Source organism: Poromitra crassiceps (assembly GCF_964638095.1).
Source record: "Poromitra crassiceps genome assembly, chromosome: 5".
NCBI classification, from domain to species: domain Eukaryota; kingdom Metazoa; phylum Chordata; class Actinopteri; order Beryciformes; family Melamphaidae; genus Poromitra; species Poromitra crassiceps.
In genome coordinates this window covers 52,198,939-52,222,402 of record NC_139642.1, presented here as the reverse complement: position 1 = coordinate 52,222,402, position 23,464 = coordinate 52,198,939, and the positions used below count along the sequence as shown (strand labels likewise).

Genomic DNA, 23,464 nt, shown 5'->3' with positions numbered 1-23,464 from the left:
CCATGACTGTCTGTATAGTAGGTAAACAGATAACAGTGAAACTATGATCAAAACAGTCATTCCAATGGTTCCAACCGACCCCCTCGAACCACTGGTGGTCCCTCTACCTCACATTGAGAACCATTGTTAAGAGGAAATGCTTGGTCCATACCTGTATATTTATCTCAAAAGATTTACCGTTTCTATCTTTGCCTCTCCTTCTCCCTCATGTTGCCTCCATACTGTCTTTATGTATAGTCCATGAAATAAGACCACACTGTGAGGGCTTCAATCAATTTGGCCTTGTGTAATTGGTTTGGTTGAAGGAAATGGATATTAGTCCATGGTCCATTAGTGCACTGGTCAGTGGTCACCAGGGAACATGGACTTCAGATAAACTTGAAGAGGAGGTCATCATCGGGGGAAGAAGACAGAGACAGACAGGCAGGCAGACAATACATGAGTGAATGGATTCGTACAGACAAAAAAAAATCTCTCTTATCTCTTATCTTTATTTGGACAAGCCTGATTTAAGAAAAAAAATCAAGATTGTCAAAAGCTGAATTTCACTGGTAAACATTTTTAAAATATGAATTGGTTATTACTATGCAGAAGGAAAACAAAATTAACATCAGTCCATCCAGTATGCTACACAGAGAAATTCCCTTTGACAGAAACTGTAATTTTGTATTAATGTGAATATACGGTCATTTGTGCTTTACATGGCAAGCGATTTAATGCGAGCCGAGCGCCTTTCAAATATCAAAAATAACACACTCACTCAATCATCCTGACTAGCTTAACAGTACTCATTACAATTATGTGCTTTTCCAAGCATCAGCGGCTCAAGAAAGTGCCCACCTGTTAAATCACCTCAGAAAGGTAAGTCTACATCGGTACACAGGTTATTCCTGGAATGTCTATGTTATGCTACAGATTTTATTTTCCTCTCCCGAAGAACCACACAGTGAGTGTAGATTTAGAGTGACACTCATGTCAAGTACATTGTTCTACTTAGGCAAGATTATACCAATTACTTCCTTCCTAGCCGTGTGTGTGTGCAGCACCGACGCTAGGCACATGTGCACCCTGCGCTGTGTGTTGGGCATCATCCAGAGCCCAACACAAGAAAATTACAATACAAAGAAGAATAGATTCTTGGGAGTTTGGAATCGATCCAGGAATCGTGGCATTAAGAATCGCGATCAGAATCGATTTTTTGGAGCACCCCTACCGGTTCCACGATGCCGCCTATGCAGGAGACCTGGACAAACTGAGGAGCCTGTTGCAGGAGGACTGCTTCAGGCAGATCAATGAGCAGGGTTTTTATGGGTCTTGGTGGACCCCTCTTGTGTAGACTACTTGATCACCCAGGGAGCACAGGTAGACCTAGCTGATGAGGATAACTGGACGCCTCTCTCCTATGCTGTGTGCTACAGTGCCCTGGACTCTGTCCGGATCCTCCTGGAAGCCGGGGCCGACCCTAACAGAAGCATACACAGCTATTACACCCCTCTCTACATCAGTGCTGGACGCGACCACCTGGACTGCTTCCGCCTGCTGCTCCAGGCCGCTGGCGTTCTGACCCGTGATGTGGCTTCTCTCCTGCTGCAGGTGGTGCTGCATAACCTGGCATATACAGTGTATATGCCTCCGCCATACGGATACTGTATATGCCTCCGCCAACAAGTCAACATGCATGTCTGTCCAGAGTGACCTTGACGTTTGAGACAAATGTGAAGAAATTTCGTCAAGGTGTTACTGAGGTATGGCATTACCGAGCTTGAAAATGGCATTCATGAGGTCACAGTGACCTTGACCCTTGACCACCAAAATGTAATCAGTTCATCTTTGAGTCCAAGTGGACGTTTGAGGCAAATTGGAAGAAATTCCGTAAAGGCGTTCTTGAGATATCGCGTTAGCAAGCTTGAAATGGCATTAGTGAGGTCACTCACGGTGACATTGAACTTTGACCTTTAACCACCAATATCTAATCAGTTCATCCTTGAGTCCAAGTCGTGGTTTGAGGCAAATTTGATGAAATTCCGTCAAGGCGTTCCTCAGATATCACGTTAACGAACATCGGACGGACAGATGTATGTACGTACGGACAACCCAAATCCATAATGGCTGCGGCCTGGCGGAGGCATAACAAACAACATGCGACGCAGTAAATAAACAAACTCAGTCATCATCGTAGCAGTAGCCTGCACAGGGTCGTTTGGGGACTGGGAGCATGGTAAATCGCAGACGCTGTGAGGTGTTCAGGGGACGTGTAATTTGTAGCAACAGAAAAGAACCTGGGTTACACTTATGTTATTGTGTTTGAAATTAACTTTGCAAACTGAGCCATCGTACATGTGCTATATCACACTGCAGCACACTTATTTTGTTAAGGTAAAGGGACTGAAAAAATGATTTTTTTTAAGGTTTTTTGCCTTTACCATTCTAGATAGTTACTTCTATGTTGTGATATACTGTTATTTCATAGTTCTCGTTTTCTATTTGTAACATTGATAATGAAAATATACGTAGCAATATACGTAGCAATTACGCTTAGGGTACCCAAATGGCCAGCAGCGGTGCCGTGTGTGTGTGGGTTGGGGGGATCCCCGAAAAGCAAACCTTGGGGTGCAGGGGTTTAAAAGTAGGACACTAGATTCAAATCAAGGTACAAGGCACACAGTGCTACAGCTCACGCTCCATTCCCTCCCTTTTCCATCTGTCTCTGCACTGAGACATGCAGTCTGCCCTGAGACATGCAGTCTGCCCTGAGACATGCAGTCTGCACTGAGACATGCAGTCTGCCCTGAGACATGCAGTTTCCTTCTCATAAAGGCTGAAGTGCTAACGCTGCAGGACTGCTTCTTCTCCTCCTTGCCAGGCTCTGCAGGTTGGAAACTCTTTGTTTCCATTGACATCATGGTGGTTCAGCCACAGATGGAGGATATATATACTGTATCTAGGGACGGGCCTTTTAAGTAACAGTCATTTCAACATTCCATTATTCGAGTACTCGCAAAAGAAGAATTCGTAAGAATATGGTCCGAAATTAACACCTATAAGCGAAAATGTGAATAGGGGTCCGTGACCGAACAACAAGCAGAACCAAACTTAGGCTAACGCTAAACAGTTAATTTCATAGGCTATAGGCCTGTAAGAATATAATGCTTTCACATTCATGTAAATTGGCCAATTTTCACTCTTATGCCTGGTCGCCATTCTGCTTGTAAGGAATGGATGCATGCGCAGATCTATCATATTTGCTAGCAGTCCCCGTCCAAAACAACAACGTACTGTATACTTTGAACTGCTGAATGCACACGGACGTCCAAATCGAGTACTCCTGTCCATCCCTAAGATTATACAGTATATTATACTAAAATCTTGCGTTCTTTACGCACGCCTTTTCTAGCGTCTCTCACTGCCTCACACACTGGCACGTGCTCGCCCGTTCAACTCGCATCGTTCGTTTCTACCTACCGTGTCTCGTTGGCTTGCCCTCGAGGCTCGCAGACACGGCTTGCACCCTGCTGCTCGCAGACGCTGCACGGCCTCGCCCGCTCAGGTTGAGCAATTCTGGGCCATGCTCACCTTTGCCTTATTATAGTAGTGAGATATTAAAAAAAAAAAAAAAGTCACCTCACATGAACTCTCCTCATGGGGCTTTGCAACAGAGAGAATGCACTTGTGATGGCCCTACACTCCCTGAAGAAGTCACGGCTTAAAAACCATCATCATACATTAAAACCTCGGTCTGTTCCCGGTACATCCCTTTTGCTTGTTCCTCTGTCACACAGCCAAGGGATCAGGCTGATGGAGAGATGCCTGCCTGTCGCACGGCTGTCCAAGCAGGGACACCTATCACAGTGAGTGCAGGTAAGAGTACATGCTGTGTTGTAAAGGGAAATCCTCCGTCTTCATTCTTAAAAATGTCCGTGATCCATCAGTCACTTAAAATGAGTTTTCCAGCTTTCCATTTGTCAAGTTTGTCTTCTGGTTTGACTGTAGTGGAGGTCTGATCTACGCTGAGTTTTGCCTCATGGTTAATGTATAATTAGATGGTCAAGTAGTGGTAGTTGAGATGGAAAACTAGTCCTGATAAACACCAGGTCTGGTAGCCAGCCAGAGACCATGTTTAGGAGCCAGTAGTCGGACTAGTAGCTCTTGGGTCACAGCGAATGAGTGACCTCTCCTCATGTCACCTAAAAGCATGGCCCGTTCCAGTTCTGCTGTTGGATGATAATGCCACTTATGGCTTAGAGCAGCAATGCTGCATTCACAGTGTTTCTTTTGATCATCAGAGGAAGTCTACTTCCTGACTAGAGTGCAACAAAGTTTTGTCCAGAGAAGTTGTCTGGGGGAAGGGTAGATGTCACAGGCTGCCCTTGCGGGCGTGGCAGCTGTCACACACCCTGACCGGGTGGTCCCACCCTCGGGAGGGTACAGGCTTGATGTGTGTGGAGCAGGGGCCGCACACACCCTGTCCACAGGCCCTGCAGTGGTGCTTGGACATGGCCGGGGTGAAGGTCTTGGAGCACTGGTGGCACTGAGTAATGTCGTGGTCTGGCACCCAGTAGTCCGGCCGAGCCACACCCTTTACAAAACCTGACGGAGTAGAGAAAACCGTGAATCAAAGATGTGTTTTTTTTCCCCAGCAGTTGTTTTTAGAAAGTGGGGTGCAGAGGCTAGTTGTTTCATTTAAAGATAGGTCGAATATTATAGGAAGGTCTGATCATTGTTATTTCCCAATCTACAAGTGCCAAAAGTTGTGATTTTCAGTATACAGAGAGGAGCTGCAGTAACTAACTGAAGTGGTGGCCATATCCTGAACAGAACGTGCTGTGAAACTGTATAATATTATATACATACTGGGGTTGGGTGAATCACTTTACAGCAATCCAGGCTTCATTAAGGTTTATGAGTGGATATCCAGACAGCAGTTAAAAGATCAGGAGATATCATCCAGGCCATTAGATGTTGATGCTACTTATTCCATTCAAGTGAGCCATCAATTTGATGTCGGCCCCACGGTCTGCCAATTTCACTTGACCAATTTTAGAGTCGACCGTTTATATCAGAGCAAATTATGAATTTCCCCACCGGGACAATAACGCATAACTCACATACTTACTTGAGGGCTAAAAAAGCAGCACGCGGGAAGTTGACGGATTTGTTGACGGTAAGTAACACATTAAAAACATCAGCCTTATCCACAGTGATATGTTGAAATGTAGCTGTTTGAGCTTCCTGTGCTTTTGACATGATTTGCTGTTGTTTGCAGAAGGTCTGGGTAAAATACATCATTTAAAATCAACAGTCGGATGAAGATCGGCCAATTGGAATCAGCTCCAAAAACACGATTGGTGCATCCCATCCCTACCCGTCCATCCCTACAGTAATGTGTAGCTGCAGTGTATGGACAGACTGTGTACTTGTCAAATGTAGCTGCACTCACAGAGAGGGTAGTCCACAGCTGTAGTGACCATGTCCAGAGTCGACTGGGCCACCTCTGTCACCCTGCGAGCTATTAGGCCACGAGGCTCCACCTTACACACTGGACAGACAGACAGACAGACAGACCGAGGGAGGGAGGGAATGGATGAGACAGAGAGAGAGACAGACAGACAGAGAGACAGACAGACAGACAGACCGAGGGAGGGAGGGAATGGATGAGACAGAGATCACACTTTACACATCAAACCCAAAACATCAACGGAATTGTATGCTCCTCAGATTTGACATTTGTTGTTGCACATCAAAAGTTGTTGAGACTTTTTATGGACCCAAGTAACAGTGGCTTACCTTGGTTGTTGGTGTCGGGCGGTCCTCCCTGCCGGTAGCAGGACCCACACACCCTGACGGGGGCGCTGCCCCAGCCCTTCTCGGGCACCGGCATCCTGTGGGCGGAGCAGGGCTGGCAGAAGCCCTCGCCACATGAACGACAGTGGTGCTTCCTCTCTGCCTCCTCAAACAGCTTCTCACAGCTGTGGCAGGCCTGGGGACCAGGGAGAAGAGGAGATGCAGGTAATCATTCATTTAACAATATCAGACTTCTGTGTTTGTTCACTGTGCTGTACAGAGGCTTTTGGCATTTTTCACTGTTTATTTTCTTGTATTATGGCAAAGGAGAATGGGTGAAAACTGCAGTGTCCAGTTGTGCAAAGTAGGGCTGCTCGATTAATCGAATTTTAATCTAGATTACTGATAGAGAATACGATTTGGGCTGTCCACGATTATGAAAACAAGATAATTGACATCAAACGATTTTGCGGCTCTTGTCTCTCTCGTTCTGTCTTGTGTTATAAATCAAGCGCACCCCTTCCTTTGCTCGGCCCCTCCCCCAAAGCCCAAAGCACCAGCTCGAGTTGTGAAATGACTGGGGACGTTTCTCCTCCCCGCTTATTTCCGTGGTAGCACAAGAATAAATGACAGAAGTCACAGAAAGAGAGCCGCTGGTCGAGAAGAGAGGTGAAACAACGTATGTGGGGTGGAAACACTATGGTTTCGCCGAGTTTAAAGGTCCTTACACTGCGCATATCTTGCACTGTTTGTTCCAAGTCTGTGGCTGTGACAGGTGGGTCCAAACTTGCATCGCAATTCCGTGCTGTATATTCGCATCGCTCTTGATGTGTAACTGATGTGTAACTTACACATCAAGAGCGATGCGAATATACAGCACGGAATTGCGATGCGAGTTTTGACCCACCTGTCAAGATATGCGCGGTCGTGCAGCACCCCGCAACACGACCTCTCCCTCTTTCGTTTAATCACTTGAAATCCACTCACAAAGTGGTCTATGACCAAGAAATAACGCTAAACGAACAAAAAGACAAAGCCCCATCTAGTTACTGCCACCACCGCATACAGTCATCGATTCAGGACACTCTTTACAATGCGACCGCATATTCAACAGCTAACGAGCTCACAGATAAACATTAACAATAGCCTATTATGAACCTAAACGTAAGTCGCTTTGGATAAAACCATCTGCCAAATGAGTAATTTAATGTACCGTAAATTCCGGACTATAAGCCGCACCGGTGTATAAGCCGCACCTGCAAAGTTGACTATTTTTTTCTTATATAAGCCGCACCGGACTATAAGCCGCGGGTGTTTTAATGGTATTTTTTTTTTTTTTTTTTTGTGTTTTAATGTTTAATTACCATATGTAAGGGTTCATGCACAGAGGGGATTGTCGGGAAAGAGATGGCTGTTTGAGGAAGCTCCCATTTATTAACATTTCAACAAAACAACATAACACAACACCACCTGTGTTGTTTTTTACAGTGCACACAGTGTCATACAGTGTCATACAGTGTGGTGAAAAGAGGGCAAGAGAGGAAATTAAAACTTATTATAGTTATATAGGATTTATAGTTAGAAAGAGTGCTAAAAAAGAGAGATTTTTTTTTTTTTTTTTTTTTTTTTTGAAAAAATCCATAGATAAGCCGCACCGTTATATAAGCCGCAGGGGCCAAAAAAGGCCAAAAAACGGGAAAAAAGGTGCGGCTTATAGTCCGGAATTTAAACGAACGTTACTCAATAGCGTTCTCATTTGGTTAGATTTGAGGTTTAAGGACTACTAGTTCAGATGTTTACCAACATATTGAATGTAGATTAATAGTTGCAGTTGGTTGTGGCAGTTCACTGTAACATAGTAGGCCTATATATACTGTATATTTATTTTAGTTTTTATTTTATTTCTAAATCTTTGCACTTTTATTATTTATTTTCACTTATTTATTTATTTTCAATTATATCTAAAATCCAAAGACATCCAATGTTAAAAAGAAAAGCCAGTGTCAATGTTCAATAAATTCATGATGTTCTCAATGTCAATGAATAATCGTGTTAAATACCGTAATTTCCGGGTTATAAGCCGCACCGGAGTATAAGCCGCAGCAGCAAAATTGCCTGTTTGTTACATATATAAGCCGCAGGTGTTTTAATGTTTTTTTTTTTTTTTTTTTTTTTATTGTGTTTTAATGTTTAATTACCATATGTAAGGGTTCGTGCACAGAGGGGATTGTCGGGAAAGAGATGGCTGTTTGAGGAAGCTCCCATTTATTAACATTTCAACAAAACAACATAACACAACACCACCTGTGTTTTTTTTTTACAGTGCACACAGTGTCCGCGGTGTGGTGAAAAGAGGGCAAGAGAGGAAATTAAAACAGAAGTGGATTTATAGTTAGAAAGAGTGCTAAAGAAGAGAGAATTCCGTTTTTTTTTTTTTTTTTTTTGCTGAAAAAATCCATAGATAAGCCGCACCGTTATATAAGCCGCAGGGGCCAAAAAACGGGGGAAAAGCCGCGGCTTATAGTCCGAAATTTACGGTAATCGTGATCTCAATATCAATCAAAATAATCGTGATTATGATTTTTGCCATAATCGAGCAGCCCTAGTGCAAAGGTAGAAGACACTTGCTCAAACAGACTCAGCAAAAGATACTGCTACCAAATATTGAAACAAGGGGATGAATACTTGTACTGTACTTCAGTAATTGTCTGTTCTACTGTATATTGATCATTAAATAAAACATAGCTTGTTTTGACATGTTTTCTTTTCTTTGACATTACAGAGTATTTTGTGTTGATCAGTGATAAAAAAAAACAATCAATCCATTCTGATTCCAAAATGTATGAAAAAAAGAAAGAAAAAGGGGTGAATACTTTGTATTGGCCCTATGTCTGGTGTGTTGTGTGCATGTGAAGGCTGGATGTGTGGATGTGGAGTGTGTGGGCCAACATGTAACCTGAGGCATTTCAACAGCCGGCCTTCCTAAAACAATACGTCTGCTGTGTAGTGTGCGTTTGTGCTTCTGAACATTGACTCTAGCTACTCACAGTGATCTGTGCGTTGGGTCTCCAGTAGGGTGGCGCCACCTGGTCGGTGAGCCAGGCGGTGACAGCTTTGGTGGGGCCGGTGCTGTACTCTGACACAGACTGGATCATGTAGTTCATCCCATCCAGGACCCTCTGAGCAGCGTTTTGGTGGTCTGTCAGGAAGGCCTCCGTCTGTGGGGAGGGAAGAGAGAGCGACAGATGAGAGGGGGAGGAAAACAAGAGCGACGCAAGGGGGTTAGGAGAGAAGAGGAGTGGACAGAGGGAGGGAGGACAAAGGAGAGTAGTAAGAAAGAAAAGGGTGAGTCTTTGTCAGTGAATCACTGATCTCCATGACTCTAGCAATGGTCTTTATACTAAAGCAGAAAAAAGCGTCCATATGCATTTCAATTGATTGTATGAGGTTTGGGCCCTCCGGCCTTCTTCAAGATCAAAGCCTTGTACTAAATCATCTGCAGGAACTGAACATGCTTCAGGGCCGTGACCACAAATAGTGTTTTAGGTATCAAAAGCATGAATGCCCAGAGTGCTTCCAAAGCGCACAGACACAGAGCGCTTACAAAGTAAATGGCAAGTATCTGAGCTAGGATGAACCGTACAAATGACAGTACAATGCTTATCTTTGACCTTTGAGACTTCTGTATTGAAAGATGATTTGGTGTGTGACTTATCCCTTAGCCATGTTTGCAACACTAGTTAGGGGAACTTTGTGCACTGAAGAGTGTGCACTGTGCTCACTAATGATGTGATAGAAGAGGGGGCAGACCGGAGTACTCACCCCCTCCCAGACGTGCTTGACCTCGGGCCGCACTACGCTGCTCTCCGGGTCCTGGTTGCCCATCCAGTACTGTCTGCTTCGGTAGATGATACCACAGCTAGCACACTCCAGCACATAGCTGGGGTCAGAGACATTACATTACATAGATTATATACCACAGCTAGCACACTCCAACACATAGCTGGGGTAGAGAGGTTGAACATACTGTAAGAAACAGAGAAAGAAGGGGGATGAAAAGGGGTGTGTGTGTGTGTGTGTGTATACTTACCCTGCCCAGGCATACTTGGCCAGTCCAAACCATTGGTTGTCAGTGGAAGCTGAAGTCTTAGGTACCACAATCACCTCTCTACCTCCTTCGTAGCATCTCTGGAGGCATAAAGGAGACACAGACACATACACACACACACACACACACACACACACACACACACACACACACACACACACACACACACACACACACACACACACACACACACACACAGAAAATCATATTGTGTTATTTTTTGTGAGTTTGTCAGCTGAAGTTCATGAGACTTAATACAGAAGATGTTTAGCAGGAATCTGACTCTATGGCGTGTGTGTGAGTAGTGTTGTCACAATAACAGAAATGTCATGACTGTTTTGTTACCGTTATGGGCGTGATCCGGGCGAGGGTGTTGTCTTTTGTCTTTCAAACTCTGACACTCAAGATGTAGCCTAACACTCGTAATGATGGAATTTGGTATACACCAGTTTTCTATTTCGCTCAAGTTCAACTTTACCCAGTGGAAACAATAATAAAGCAAAAAGACTTCCAAAAAGTTGCCAAGTCCTGCAGAGTTTCTGTAAGAAACTTGGCAGGGTGGGAATAGAAACAGCCAGCCAGGGTCTGCAGCAAAACTCAACAGTCCAACAACTGAAAACATGGTAATAGCATCTTTTGCACGAGTACATTGAGAGCAACGTAAACAGGAGTCAAATTCCTTGTATGTGTACATACTTGGCCAATAAAGTAGGGATGCACCGATCGATCGGCACGTGACCGGAAATGGCCGATTTTCACGTGATCGGCCTCGATCGGTGATCTGCGCCGGTCACTCTAAATAGCCAATTCTGCAGGGACGGCTGGTATAAATGGGCTAGGGGGGCTAAGCCCCCCCTATCATTTCCAATAAAATGAGAAGAGTATTATTATTATTTATTCTTTACATACATTATATCAAACAAACTTAGAATTGGTTGTTTATGTTGGTGTAACCTATAGAGCAGCAACAGCGCCATCTGTAGTCACAAGAAAATCAGCAAATTGGGCTAGCTTTGTCCAGCCCCAAGACACTAGTGTCAGGCTTCAATCACCTTCGTTATAAGTGATTGACAAGTGTCTGGCACGCCCCCCTTGAACTGCCGCCGTCTACGGCCCATTTGGGCTAAACTCCTGCAGCCCACCAGACAGAGGAGGCTGGCCAACAAGACTCTTCACAACCAATGACAGCTCGAATGAGATTCACACACATGGACTACTTCCTCATCCATTTTCCTTCATGTTTGACGGGGGAAATTACAAGTGTAGAGACTGGAGGCACATTGGCACAAAGTGACACAACAAAATAGTAAGTTTTGTGTTACGTGGTTTGAACGCAGACAACAGCTGTTGCTCGTTAAGAGATCAAAGGGAAAAGACGTGGACAGCTCTCGCTCTCTCTCTTCTCTCTATCTCTCTCTTTCGTTCTCTCTCTCTCTCTCTGTCTCTCTCTTTCGTTCTCTCTCTCTCTCTTTCGTTCTCTCGTTCTCTCTCTCTCTCTCTCTCTCTCTCTCTCCTCAATCGTTGTCTGATAAAGACGGTCTGAAATCTGTGGGAATGTGTTGGTTTTGAATGTAGTCTGTTCTATCATGTAGCCTATCACACCATTCTTGCATACTGTATCTTGTTTTTGTTAAAATGGTATGTGCTAATGTGTAGCCTACAGAGCAAAATAGTCAAATTGTGTGTGTGTGTGTGTGTGTGTGTGTGAGAGAGAGAGAGAGAGAGAGAGAGAGAGTGTGTGTGAGAGAGAGAGAGAGAGTGAGTGAGTGATACAGAAGGTTTTGCATCAGGCAAGTGTCGTTTGTTGCTGCAATTTGGTATCTCGGATGCTGCTCGGATGCTGCAGCATGAGCTATTGATGGTTATAATTTTTTAGCCCCTCCACCCAATATCACCACCAGCCATCACTGCAATTCTGTGAGCCGATTTTCACATGACGTGCGCGCACCCCAAAGCACCGAGACAGGCACCCAGTCACCACATCACACACGCCACCATACCTTCCTCGTTGTGGATTTTTTTCACCGTCAGTGAAGTAGACAAATCTCGCAGCAGGGCTCGACATTAACGGCTGCCCGGTTGCCCCGGGCAACCAAAAAAAACATGGGGCAACCATTTCTCGGTCTTTGGTTGCCCCAGGGGCAACCACGATTTAACATGCAACAAAATATGTACAGCAGCAAACAGCAAAATATACACCAAATAAATGTTTTAATACTTGTTGTGAGTGACATATATGTGACATTTTATTGCTGTTACAATCGAAACGATGTTACTAATTACCAGTCGGAACCTACGTGATGCATGCTGCACGTGCGGTATGTTTAACGAGTACTGACTGGGACAGGTGGGGCTGCTCGCACACAATCACAGCGGCTGCAAGACGCAAGAAGAACCTCGTCCGCCCGCAGCCCCGCACAGAAACAAAGGACGAGGAAATTGTCATTGAGGTGAAATACCCGTGCGTCTTTGAACGGGACGGAAAACGAATGCTATACTGCAAAGCATGTAGCCTACAACAAGCGCTTAGGTCTCATATGCTTCCCGCATCGGCGAGTGTCCACACGGAAAAGTTAGTTAAATCAGCAGACGCGCCCCTCCACAAGGCTGCTGTGCAGACGGTTTTCGCCTGGCTGTGCACACCCCGAATTGTGTAACTACGTGGACGCGGCTGGGCGGACAAAGTGGAGTTTTCAAGACTCCAGCTCACTTCCGCGAGCAGAAACCCACACACAGTGTATAAACGCTCCACACGTTTCCTCGTCAAGATTCAGTGTCTCTCATTTCCGTGCGACAGCCCAAACTTCAAGCATAATTCCAGCATAACGCTATACTGCAAAGCATGTAGCCTACAACAAGCCTACAACTGACATACACCTCGACCAGGACATCCTTCAAAAACGTTTTACCACCGCGTATATGTGCTGAGAAATGATTTGCATCCCTGGCCTGTCAGCCTCTCATACGGGGTGAGAGAGAGAGGGATTGCAGGGCCGCTTCTGGGCCTTTTGGGGCCCTATGCAACATCAGAGTGGGGGCCCCAAACCACTGTCATCAAAGTATCCCTGAATGAACATGAGGAGGGCAGGCCCGGCGTTAGGGGCGGGCCTGACCGGGCCGGGCCTGACCGGGCCGGGCCTGACCGGGCCGGGCCTGACCGGGCCGGGCCTGACCGGGCCGGGCCCCCCCATTTAACAAACTGGCCCCCCCATTCAATTTTTTTTTTTTTTTTTTTTTGTTGCTAAAAACGTTTTTCTGTTTTAAAGTTTAACATGGAATCTGGCTGTCATTAGGCATTGATTAACTCAATGCTATTGCTAACTGTTACTTTGAACATCCATTTGCAATGATTCTGGCTGGATATTAACTATTGTAAATTTGTCACAATGAATGCAATTTGTGCACAATGTGTAAATACACTTAATATTAATTGTTTAGGCCTAATTATTTGTAAAGTCACAACACATTAGAGATGTGTGTAGTTCTTCACAGATTTAGCCTCTTCATTTTGCTCTCAAATGCACCAGGTTGACGAATTTTACTTTAAAATGTACAAAATCTTCTTCCGGGGGAGAATCCCCCCGGACCCCCCTTGGGTAGCTTGGCCCCCCCAAGCTAGGGGCAGGCCCCCTCTGTAACTTGGGTCTGGAGCCGGGCCTGGAGGAGGGTAGGCTACTTAATTATCAATAACGCTTTTAATTAATAAATTAAGCACAATATGAACAATAACTGTTGAAAAATATATGAAAATGAAAGTTCACAAATATTAGTTAAATCCTTTCAGTGCAAATGCATTATAAAAATAAAAAATAAGATTTGTTTAGAAAACGAAATGACACAAATTTATTATTATTATTATTATCATTATTACTACTACTACACCCGGTGCGCACACTGAATAGGCCTATTATACTATACTATAGATTATTATACTTACTTTTCTGTCACATCGTCATTATTAAGCCGGCTTATGACTGCATAGTATCTTAATTACTCAAAATATAAAGCGACTAAAATTGGGCAACCATATTTTTATTCGGGCAACCAAAAGCTCTTGCCAGGTTGCCCCTCCGGCAACCACTTTTAAAAGTTAACGTCGAGCCCTGCGCAGTTTGTCACACATGCAAGTCGAAAATAAGCCGTGGAGACAGAGATGCGGCCGAGTCCCGCTCGGCTGGAGTCCAGTCTGAGCGCGGCTCGCTTCACCTCACTGGCCCCCCTCTCTCTGCTCTCTCTCCCCGGGAAGCAGTGCTGCTGCACCTGGCCACAGCGCACAGCCGGCTTGGCGAGGTGAACGCGAGCATTGTGTCCAGTATAACCATTCCCCGACCTGCTTTCTCCATTCCACATCAGCGCTGCTGCCTCAGCCTGTCAAGTCATGTTGTAACGTTGATACAGGAGAGACTATTTGTTTCGTATTGCAAATAGAACGACATGAGAACGACGGACATAATAATAAAAATGCATCGGACTCACAAGTGTGCAAGGATTTCTGTGCGTGACGATATTTTTTCGGATGGCAGATAAAAATACGCATACCAAACTTCGGACTGTGTGTAAACTCCGCCTGATATTCAGACTGAAGATCGTTACTGTAACTCATAAACTCATTTCCCCTCTACTCAAGAGGACTGGTCTGGAGCCAGTCTATAAACTCCTTGTCCATGGATCATTTTGATGTTCTGTTGCACCTGTTTTCTTTTGGAAAAGTAAATGCATGATAGCTGTGGGATATAGGCTATTGGATTTAATTTAATTTTTGTATTCATTGTATTTGCACAAAAAAGCTCTGTCCAGTAGCCTAACCTGGAACACTTTTATTTTGAGATGTGTTTGAGTGAGATGGTCCTACTTCATGCAAATGATAAGAATTGTTTATTTGGATCCCCATTAGATGTAAGAATTGTTCTATGAATCTTAATTTTCAAACAAAGTTACAAAAACGTTTGTGTAAGCTGTCAATTGTTGTTTTTAGAAAAAAAAATCGGAATCGGCAAAAATCGGTATCGGCAAGTCAGACTATTCAAAAATCGGAAATTGGAATCGGCCAAGAAAATGGCAATCGGTGCATCCCTACAATAAAGCTCATTCTGATAACAGTCCACCACATTTTAAATTGAATCCCACCCATGGATACAACTGGTGCTATGATGACTGCTGTCAGTGCTGTGTCATCCAGTGTCACCCAAGTAACAATCAAATTAAGACAAGTGTGGACACATTTGGCACCCCTAGTGGCGTGGTGCCCTGGGCAAATGCCCTGTCTGGCCCACCCACGCGCCGGCACTGATTGTGACAACACTACAGCAGGTGTGTGTGTTTCTGCCTGTCTGCATGTCTTACCTTGCAGATAAGGACCTTGTTGTTGTACTGGTGTGCATACTGGCACAGTCCATCCGCCATGTGGGGGACCCGGTCTCTCATATGGTTCATCCCATTTTTACAGCGGACGCTGGTGGGGGAAACAGAAAACCAAATGGTTCAGACCAACCTGATAGACTTCCGTTAGGGATGAGAGAGGGGGGGCCGGGGTTAAAGTCTAGTGGTTCCTGCGTCGCAATCATGTGTATGGCCCACTAGTCTCGCTGGCCAGCCTCCTCTCCCTTCCGTCCGAGGAGTCTGGCGCCGCAGGTCTCTCCATAACTGGGATAAACCCTCCCCTGCTCTACTCTGCTCTCCCATTGGAGGCGTCGGTTTCAGACGCAGCCGGATGTCCGCTCCCCGCTTAAGAAGCTCTGTCATTGGCTCCGACCATGTCAATCAGAGTGGCTTCCGCTCCCTCCTCCCTGTGTGTCGCTGTAAATAGTCCCCTGCCGCCTCAGGGAAAACAACAACGCTAACTAGCTAGCAAGCTAACGGCAGAAACCTACACGCTAGCTCGTTGCTACACGCTGAAAACGGCAAGTTGGATTGTTTGAAAGTATTTTCCAAGGGCACTGTCTGCCGCTAAGCGCCGCCCATCGCAATCCCACTATGGAGACCTGCGGCGCCAGGCTCCTCGAACGGAAGGGAGAGGAGGCTGGCCATCGAGACTAATGGCCCACTAACCTAGGACTGAACCTATCAGAAGCTACCTCCTCAGGTTTAGTATATCCCCTTAGGCTTGACTGGGGTTCTGGGCAGAAGAATCCTTGATTCGGGTTGAGTTCTGACTCAAATTCTCAGGCCCAAGTCAGTAGAGTGGAGCGAAGTGGAACACAGTAGAAAATGACTGAGTTAGTACCTGCTCGAAGACGTTTGTTGTGACTTACTTGCAGCTGAGGCAAACAGAGGAGCAGGTGAAGTACTCGTCCGGGAAGAAGGAGTACAGAGTGATCTTCTCGTCAGAGATTTCCCCGCAGAAACGCTCACTCAGGGCCTGGGGAGAGAGGGGTAGGGGGGAGAGAGGGGATGGGGAGGAGAGGGGAGGGGGGAGAGAGGGGAGGGGGGGGGGAGAGGGGAGGGGGGAGAGAGGGGAGGGGGGAGGGAGAGGAAAAAGAGGGAGATGAGAGTTGAGAGGAAATGGAGGAGAGACGTTGAGTACCGTAAATTCCGGACTATAAGCCGCGGCTTTTTTCCCGTTTTTTGGCCTTTTTTGGCCCCTGCGGCTTATATAACGGTGCGGCTTATCTATGGATTTTTTCAGTAAACGGCCACTCGGGAACCTCCAAAATCTATGGATGTTGGTATGAGGCAGAACGAGAGCAAGACAGACATTACGAGAGCGAGACCCTGATTGGATGATGTTGCAAAAAATGTGCCTCGCGACCTGATTGGAGCACTGTGCCACTACTCTCTCTCAGCCACTACAGTAAAACACCCTCCCTCCTCCCTCGCTCCGGGGGGAAAATGGCAGCGATTGAGCCTGAAAGACAGTCTGAATGAAATTGAATGTAACATTCCCAATTCTATGTATTACATTCTAAAAAACTAACGGCAACATTTTGGAAGGCTAAGCCACACAACTAGCTCGTTGTAATCTAACATCATGCTTCAAAAGATGGAGAACTGGCTGTGTTACGACGATGGCGGCGAGAAGAAGAAGGAAAGAAGGAAATCGAGCAGCAGCACGTAACCTTGGCATCAGGGTGTTGACACAGAGAGCAGACGGCCGAGGTGCCGTTCAGATCCGACTGAAGGCTCAAGTTTGCCAGTGGATCCTGACAGCGTGGAGGAGTGTCAAAACATCCACGATCACCAACGGGTTCCGAAAGGCTGGACTGCTGCGTGATGAAGAGGAGGACGCCGCCACAGCTGAGGGCCTTCAGAGGCTGTTCGATTCCGACAGTGACGAAGAGGAGTTCGTTGGTTTTGAGAGCGACAACGAAGGAGAGAGGAGAGTGGCTGACGAAGCCACCCTGAGCCTGTTCGTTTCCGACACTGAAGATGAGGACTTTGGTGGTTTTAGTACGCAGGAAGAAGACGAAGATGAGGATTAATGACTTGACTTTTCTGGTTACAGCCGTGTACTGCACCTTAGCCTAAAAGATGAAGACGAGGATTAATGACTTTTCTGGTAGGCTGATTACCGTATATTTTAAGCAGACGTGTTACTGCAACTTTAGGCTTACGCGCTTACTGTCGTGTTACAGGCACTTTATTTTGCACTTTAAAAAAAACACATTTAATTTAGCCATTGATATTGCCTCGTCAAGCGCTGTAAGCTTTGTTTTTTGTTATGGTACTACTGTAGGCTATAATGTAGATCAGTGGTTTTCAACCTTTTTCATGCCAAGGACCCCTAAATTTACACAGCACAGTACATGTTCTGTAGCTACTATTGCACTAAATGGTAACACTTGAATACGTTATGGAAATATGCAACTTGTTTTGTTGAAATGTTAATAAATGGGAGCTTCCCCAAACAGCCATCTCTTTCCCGACAATCCCCTCTGTGCACGAACCCTTACATATGGTAATTAAACATCAAAACACCCGCGGCTTATAGTCCGGTGCGGCTTATATATGTAAAAAAACAGTCAACTTTGCAGGTGCGGCTTATACACCGGTGCGCCTTATAGTCCGGAATTTACGGTATATCCTGAGGCCATGACACAAACTCATACAACAGCAAAACATTCTGTCTCAGACTTACATGCACCCCCCCTCAAACTGCCAGTACTTATTTTAAACTAATAAGCTAATGGGAACAGGAAGTAGCCACTTTAAGAAACATGCTACATTCTTATTTAGGCAAATCTGAGCTCATTCTAATATTGAGAAACTTTTCAGATGAGTGCACAATGCACATGATATTTCACGGTGCATTCTTGTCCACAGATCGTTCACAGCGAAGAAGAGGCAGATTTCACGCTACGCAAGATCGTTGACAGTTACAAGCAAAATGAATGAAGTAGCAGCAAGAAAGCTAGTCATGGTTGTCATTGTAATCATGAAGAGTCAGAATGGGAGCATACTGTATTGCCTGTGTTGTCACAGCTTCTGTTAAATGCTAAAGCGTTGGGCATAGGTTCTGTCTGTCGATAGTGGCAGTTGCGCGCCTCACACAACCCACTTTTTATTATTATCAGTAGAAAATGCAGTGGATTCAACAGGAATAGTGTGAGCGCACCCTCATGCCCCGCCTCCAACTCCTCCTCCTCCTCCCTGTCGGGCCAGTCACTCACCTCCAGAGCGTGGTACACGATGGCGGGCTGTCGGGGGGAGCGGGTGTGAGTGTTCCTCACGTGCTGCCTGACGGCCTCCAGCAGCCGGCTGTAGTCGGTGGGCGGCGTGACGGTGTGGGTGCCCACGTACTGCACCGAGCTGAAGGCCTCCGTCCCCAGGCCCAGGTCGTGGAAACGCTTCTGGAGCAGTGTGTCGGCGTGGCCCGTGTCCTTAGCGTCTAGTACAATGGAGAGGGAGGGGACAGTTCAACAACTTGCCAATAATACAAGTGCAAAGATGCAGTGTCTTCTTTGACCTATTTACGCGTTTGAAGTGGATGTGGAAGTGTGTTATCACTAGGGGTGGGACAAAATATCGATACTCACGGTATCGCGATATTTTCACTTGCGATACGTTATCGATACACTGGCACCAAGTATCGATATGTTTATTTAAAAAAAAAAATTTTTTTTTTTTTTTTTTTTTTAATAAACAGGCTAAAATATTATGCTGTGTGTGGTAGTTCAAACATAGTTTCAAGTTGACGTTTATTTATGTTTGTAGTTGAAACAAAAACATAAATACTGTAGGCTACATGAATGGAAATGTTTGATCATTAATATCTACTTTTAGAAATTATATAGGTAGGTTATATAGGTTTTCTTGTTTTAATAATAATAATAAAAAGACTTAATGTGTAACTTTTCCTCCGTGGTATCGAAAATGGTATGAGTGAGTGAGTGAACTCTGAGAGAGTTCATGTCAATTCTGCTAATAAATACATAATACCTGCTTCTTGCCTTTTAGGGGTATTTTTTTCTCTTCAGTTACACAGGTATCGTGATGTATCGTCTTCCAATATATCGATTATCGCAGTATCGCTGTATCGTGATAATATCGTTATCGAGGGCCAAGTATCGTGACGATATCGTATCGTGAGCTACTCAGCGATTCCCACCCCTAGTTATCACTGGCTTTTCACATTATCAGCTGTACGAAGGTAGTGTGTACAGTAGGGCTGAACGATTTTGATTTTTTTTTTTAATGGAAGTACAGGTACTTTGACTAATATTGCATTTTGCAATATGATCTGCGATATCAGAGACAATGACAATTTTTACGTCATTATTCTCATTTTCATTGGAAAGACTTAAAATTATGTTGTGATGTTTGCAGAGATCTGTACCAAAACATAAAAAACTTAGGTCTGTATAATATGACATCTGTGCAGCATGACAATATTTAATTTAAAATGGTATTTTGACACAAATTTCAACGAATATTGTGTCTCCTGCAATTTGAAGATTGCAGTAGGCCATAGTGGGATGGGATTTCAATGAAATTGTTCAGCCCTAGTGTAGAGGTGTGCAAACATTCTTGTTATCCCTGCACTTATGCCTAATTTGTCTGTTTTCTATTTTCCAGTGCCAAAAAGGAGTGAAGGAGAAATGGATCAAGAGCATCTACAAGTATATACTATAAAAACTATCTGCTATACAGATGTTGAGCAAAAGAAGAGGGAGGATCAGACAGATAAGTAGAGAGACAGATATTGCGTGGGAATCTCTACCTGTGAGAGAGATTCAAATAAAACTCAAAGCCATGCAAAACTTCCTCCACAACCAAGAGAAAGGTCAAGTATATTCTCACATATGCAGTGTTTATTTCCATACCGTAACCCAGCAACTGTGTGTGTGTGGTCTCCTGGAAAACGATGACGGCGGGCCCCAGGGACGAGAGGGGCACGTCCAGGCCACAGCGGCTGGACAGGGCCCTCAGCTCCGGGGTGAAGTGCTTCAGGTAGGCCCCCGAGGCACTGCTCAGGAACTGGAACATGTCGTTGTGGAGGCGCTCGGCCCGCGTACGGTACACCACCACATCTGACACCGCCAACACCTGAGAGAGAGGGGAGTAGACATATATAGAGTCGAATCAGGAAAATTTGACATAATAGAGAAATGAAAGATAGAAATAGCTGTACAAGGCTGTGTTGATCAAATACAGTGCAAGTAGAGAAACATGGGAAAGGGAAAGAGAAAGAGGGGTCAGAACCACACACATCTTGAACCGATGTTGAGCACAATATTGCAAGTAAATGACAAAGTGAAGTGACTTAGGCCATGTTCAGACTAGGAGGCCAAATCTGATTTGTGAACTTTAATGACCTATTAATGGATTCTATCCAGATTGGTTTTATGAGTCTGGACGCTCCAAGTCTGATTTGTGTCACTTGTCCCAAACCACATATGGAGGTCTGGACTAGGGATGCAGCGGGAATACCGTTTGAAGGTATACCGTGGTTTGAAAACATCACGGTATCAAAACCACTAAAATTTGCCGTCATACCTTCTCCACAGTATCAGCTGTTTCCCCAAAACAAAGTGCCCAGGTCACTTGCAGAGTGCAGCTTACGTGGCCCCTCCCCCTGGCTGCATGCCTACCTAGACTAGAGCACAGTAGAGAGGAGCCGCAAGGACCCCCCTGAACTTTCCCCCATCTAAAAAGACGACGTCGGCTGTATGGGAATATTTCGGCTATTGTAAAAACACAAATGGTCCGCAATACCGCGATACCGTGAAACCGTGGTATTTTTGTCCAAGGTTATCATACCGTCAAAAACTCATACCGTTGCATCCCTAGTCTGGACACACAGATCCGACTTGAACACTTGCCCAAATCAGATTTATGGCAGTGTGGACACACTCCCAAATCAGATTTGGGAAACCAATCAAGATAATTATGATTAATGACTTTAGCAGCAAATCGGATTTGCCTGTAAGTGTGAACATGGCCTTAGACTAGAGGCTAGAGCACTCAGCCACCAGGATGTCGTCCAATTTTAATGACAGGATACAGTTTTCACCCAAAATTGTAGTTGATAAATTCCAAAATTCAGACAGCCAGCTAGATTTAAATAACATAAAGGGTCCTCCAAATGATGATTGGCTACCTACCCTAGTGTCTGCTAAAGTAGAAAACTTCCTTGCCAACAGCCAAAATGTATCAGCATTTGGCTAGTGGCTAGAGTTACTTTCCCACCTTGATCACAGGTCAGCCAACTAAATTGTAATAAATTGCAGACTGTGTGCTGTGCAGACAGGCTCAATGAACTTTACTGCTGTATCCATCTAATCGAGTCGTGGCAATAAGAATACGCGGTGACAACTGGCATTACCTTCAGCAGCAGCCGCATTCTCTGGTTCTGATTGGCTGCGGCACCCAACAGGCCCTCGGTATCCAGGGCGACCAGGCAGAGGGCGGGGTCATAGGCGGCCCACACCCCCACGGTGCAGGAGCTGGGGGACTTGGAGGTGTAAAACACAGTCTGGCCTCCAAACAGGATGTGGTTGAGGGTGTGAGACTTGCCGTCGCCGGTGTTGCCGAAGATGGAGAGGACCTTGACGCCGGCCACGTCTCTGCAGCCCAGCCGCTCCAGAAACTCAGACTCATCTCGCACCTGGAGGGAGAAACCAAGCAGAGGGCCGCCATATGAGGGAATGTACTGGATGACAGAGGGTGCCATTCCCCTTCGTGACACAATATCATTAACTGATTATTTCATTGAAATCTGTGGAAAACTTGTCAGATTTTGGACAATGAAGATACCGGTAACAGGGAGCCATAAAGGATGACAAAATGAAGGACATCTTATACTTAAAATAATAAATCTATGAAATATTTATATACAGCCGTGGAAAAAACTTTGTTATTAGACACAGAACTTTTCAAATGAAATTATGATATTCAAACTGTTGAGCCTCAACTCCCCGAGGACATAAGGACTAGCAAACAAACACGCCAGCCTGCTTCTGGATAACTGCAAAATCATTATCGACTGCACTTTGTACAGCAATGCAATGAGAGAATGTCTCCCTGTTGTGTGGTATGTGGTATGACTCGACAGGGACTTTCCCAAAGAGAAACCAATTTGCTGGTCTCTGCCCGCCTTGTTTACAGGGTAAAGAAAGACAATGGAAAGTAACAATGGAAAACAACGTTACGCCTTTATTGTTGACATTATGAAGCTCAGAGAGTAACAGCTTGTGAAAGAAATAAGGTTAGCTAGCTACAACGTAGCCTAAATATGTTTTGCTAGTTACATTAGCTAACAACAGAGGGAATGAGATGGTTCCCTGTCAGCTTTCTAACTAGCGTTAGTTGAGATTATTAACCTAATTTATGTGTCTATTTGTTTTTGTTCATTTACCTATCAACAATGTAGCTAGCTGTTAAATATACTGGTACGAGGAATGAGGATACGTCAACGTTATGTTTATGGCCTGGCCCTGAACTGGCATTTGTTTCCTCTTCTTAGCCTAGCGGCTAACGTTAGCATCCTCTCGCTAAGTTGACGTTTAGCCAACTTACCTGCAGGTTTTCTTGTTCGTCCACCAGCAGGAAACTCTGGGCATGGTCATGGTGCTGCTCTGGCTTCCCAGGACAGATCGATACATTCTCCATTTCTTTCATCAGTAATTCGGACATCGTTGTTTAATTAATCGAGCATGTTTTGGTCGGCGGAAAGTTCTCCCACTCCTGTTTTTCTGTCTGTCAATCTCACAACACCAGCGCGTGGAGTGGCGCTGTGGGAGGAGCCAGAGAGCACGCAGGCAGTGACGCACAGACGCACGACCGGAACGTCGTACGTATACCTGATACGTTATCGCCACCTTGTGGTCAAAATACAATATTGAACTCAGAACTTTACATTGTGTGATTCAAGAAACTTTAGAAATCAATTAATACGAAAGCATAAAATGAGATGAGGTGATGGCCACACAAGTAACCCTATACATTATGTATGTACTGGCAATCAAATATGTTTATTTTAGATACATTTTGCATGCAAATTAAATCCCAGGCCATGTGATGATAGTTCCACCATGCAATTGAATATTTGTGTGTGTAAAAGTATGCCTAGTTCATAATCACTGCAGTCTGCAGTGAATCAAAGTTTCCATTTAACTGTCAGAGTGTTTTATTGGAGTA

The 23,464-nt window shown here is 45.0% G+C and overlaps 1 protein-coding gene across 1 annotated transcript; it reads right to left on the bottom strand.

Moving 5' to 3' along the window:
• Nucleotides 1-476: 476 nt before the first annotated feature.
• Nucleotides 477-22,960, bottom strand: LOC310777071 (zinc finger FYVE domain-containing protein 1; the record flags this gene model as incomplete). The annotated part of the gene is made up of 12 exons (XM_083637329.1): nucleotides 477-4,587; nucleotides 5,438-5,536; nucleotides 5,785-5,977; nucleotides 8,829-8,999; nucleotides 9,604-9,721; nucleotides 9,872-9,969; nucleotides 15,233-15,341; nucleotides 16,141-16,247; nucleotides 18,496-18,713; nucleotides 20,149-20,371; nucleotides 21,651-21,932; nucleotides 22,844-22,960. The coding sequence occupies 12 exons, from the start codon at nucleotides 22,958-22,960 to the stop codon at nucleotides 4,355-4,357; spliced, it is 1,968 nt and encodes a 655-aa protein (XP_083493455.1). The 3' UTR covers nucleotides 477-4,354.
• Nucleotides 22,961-23,464: the final 504 nt, after the last annotated feature.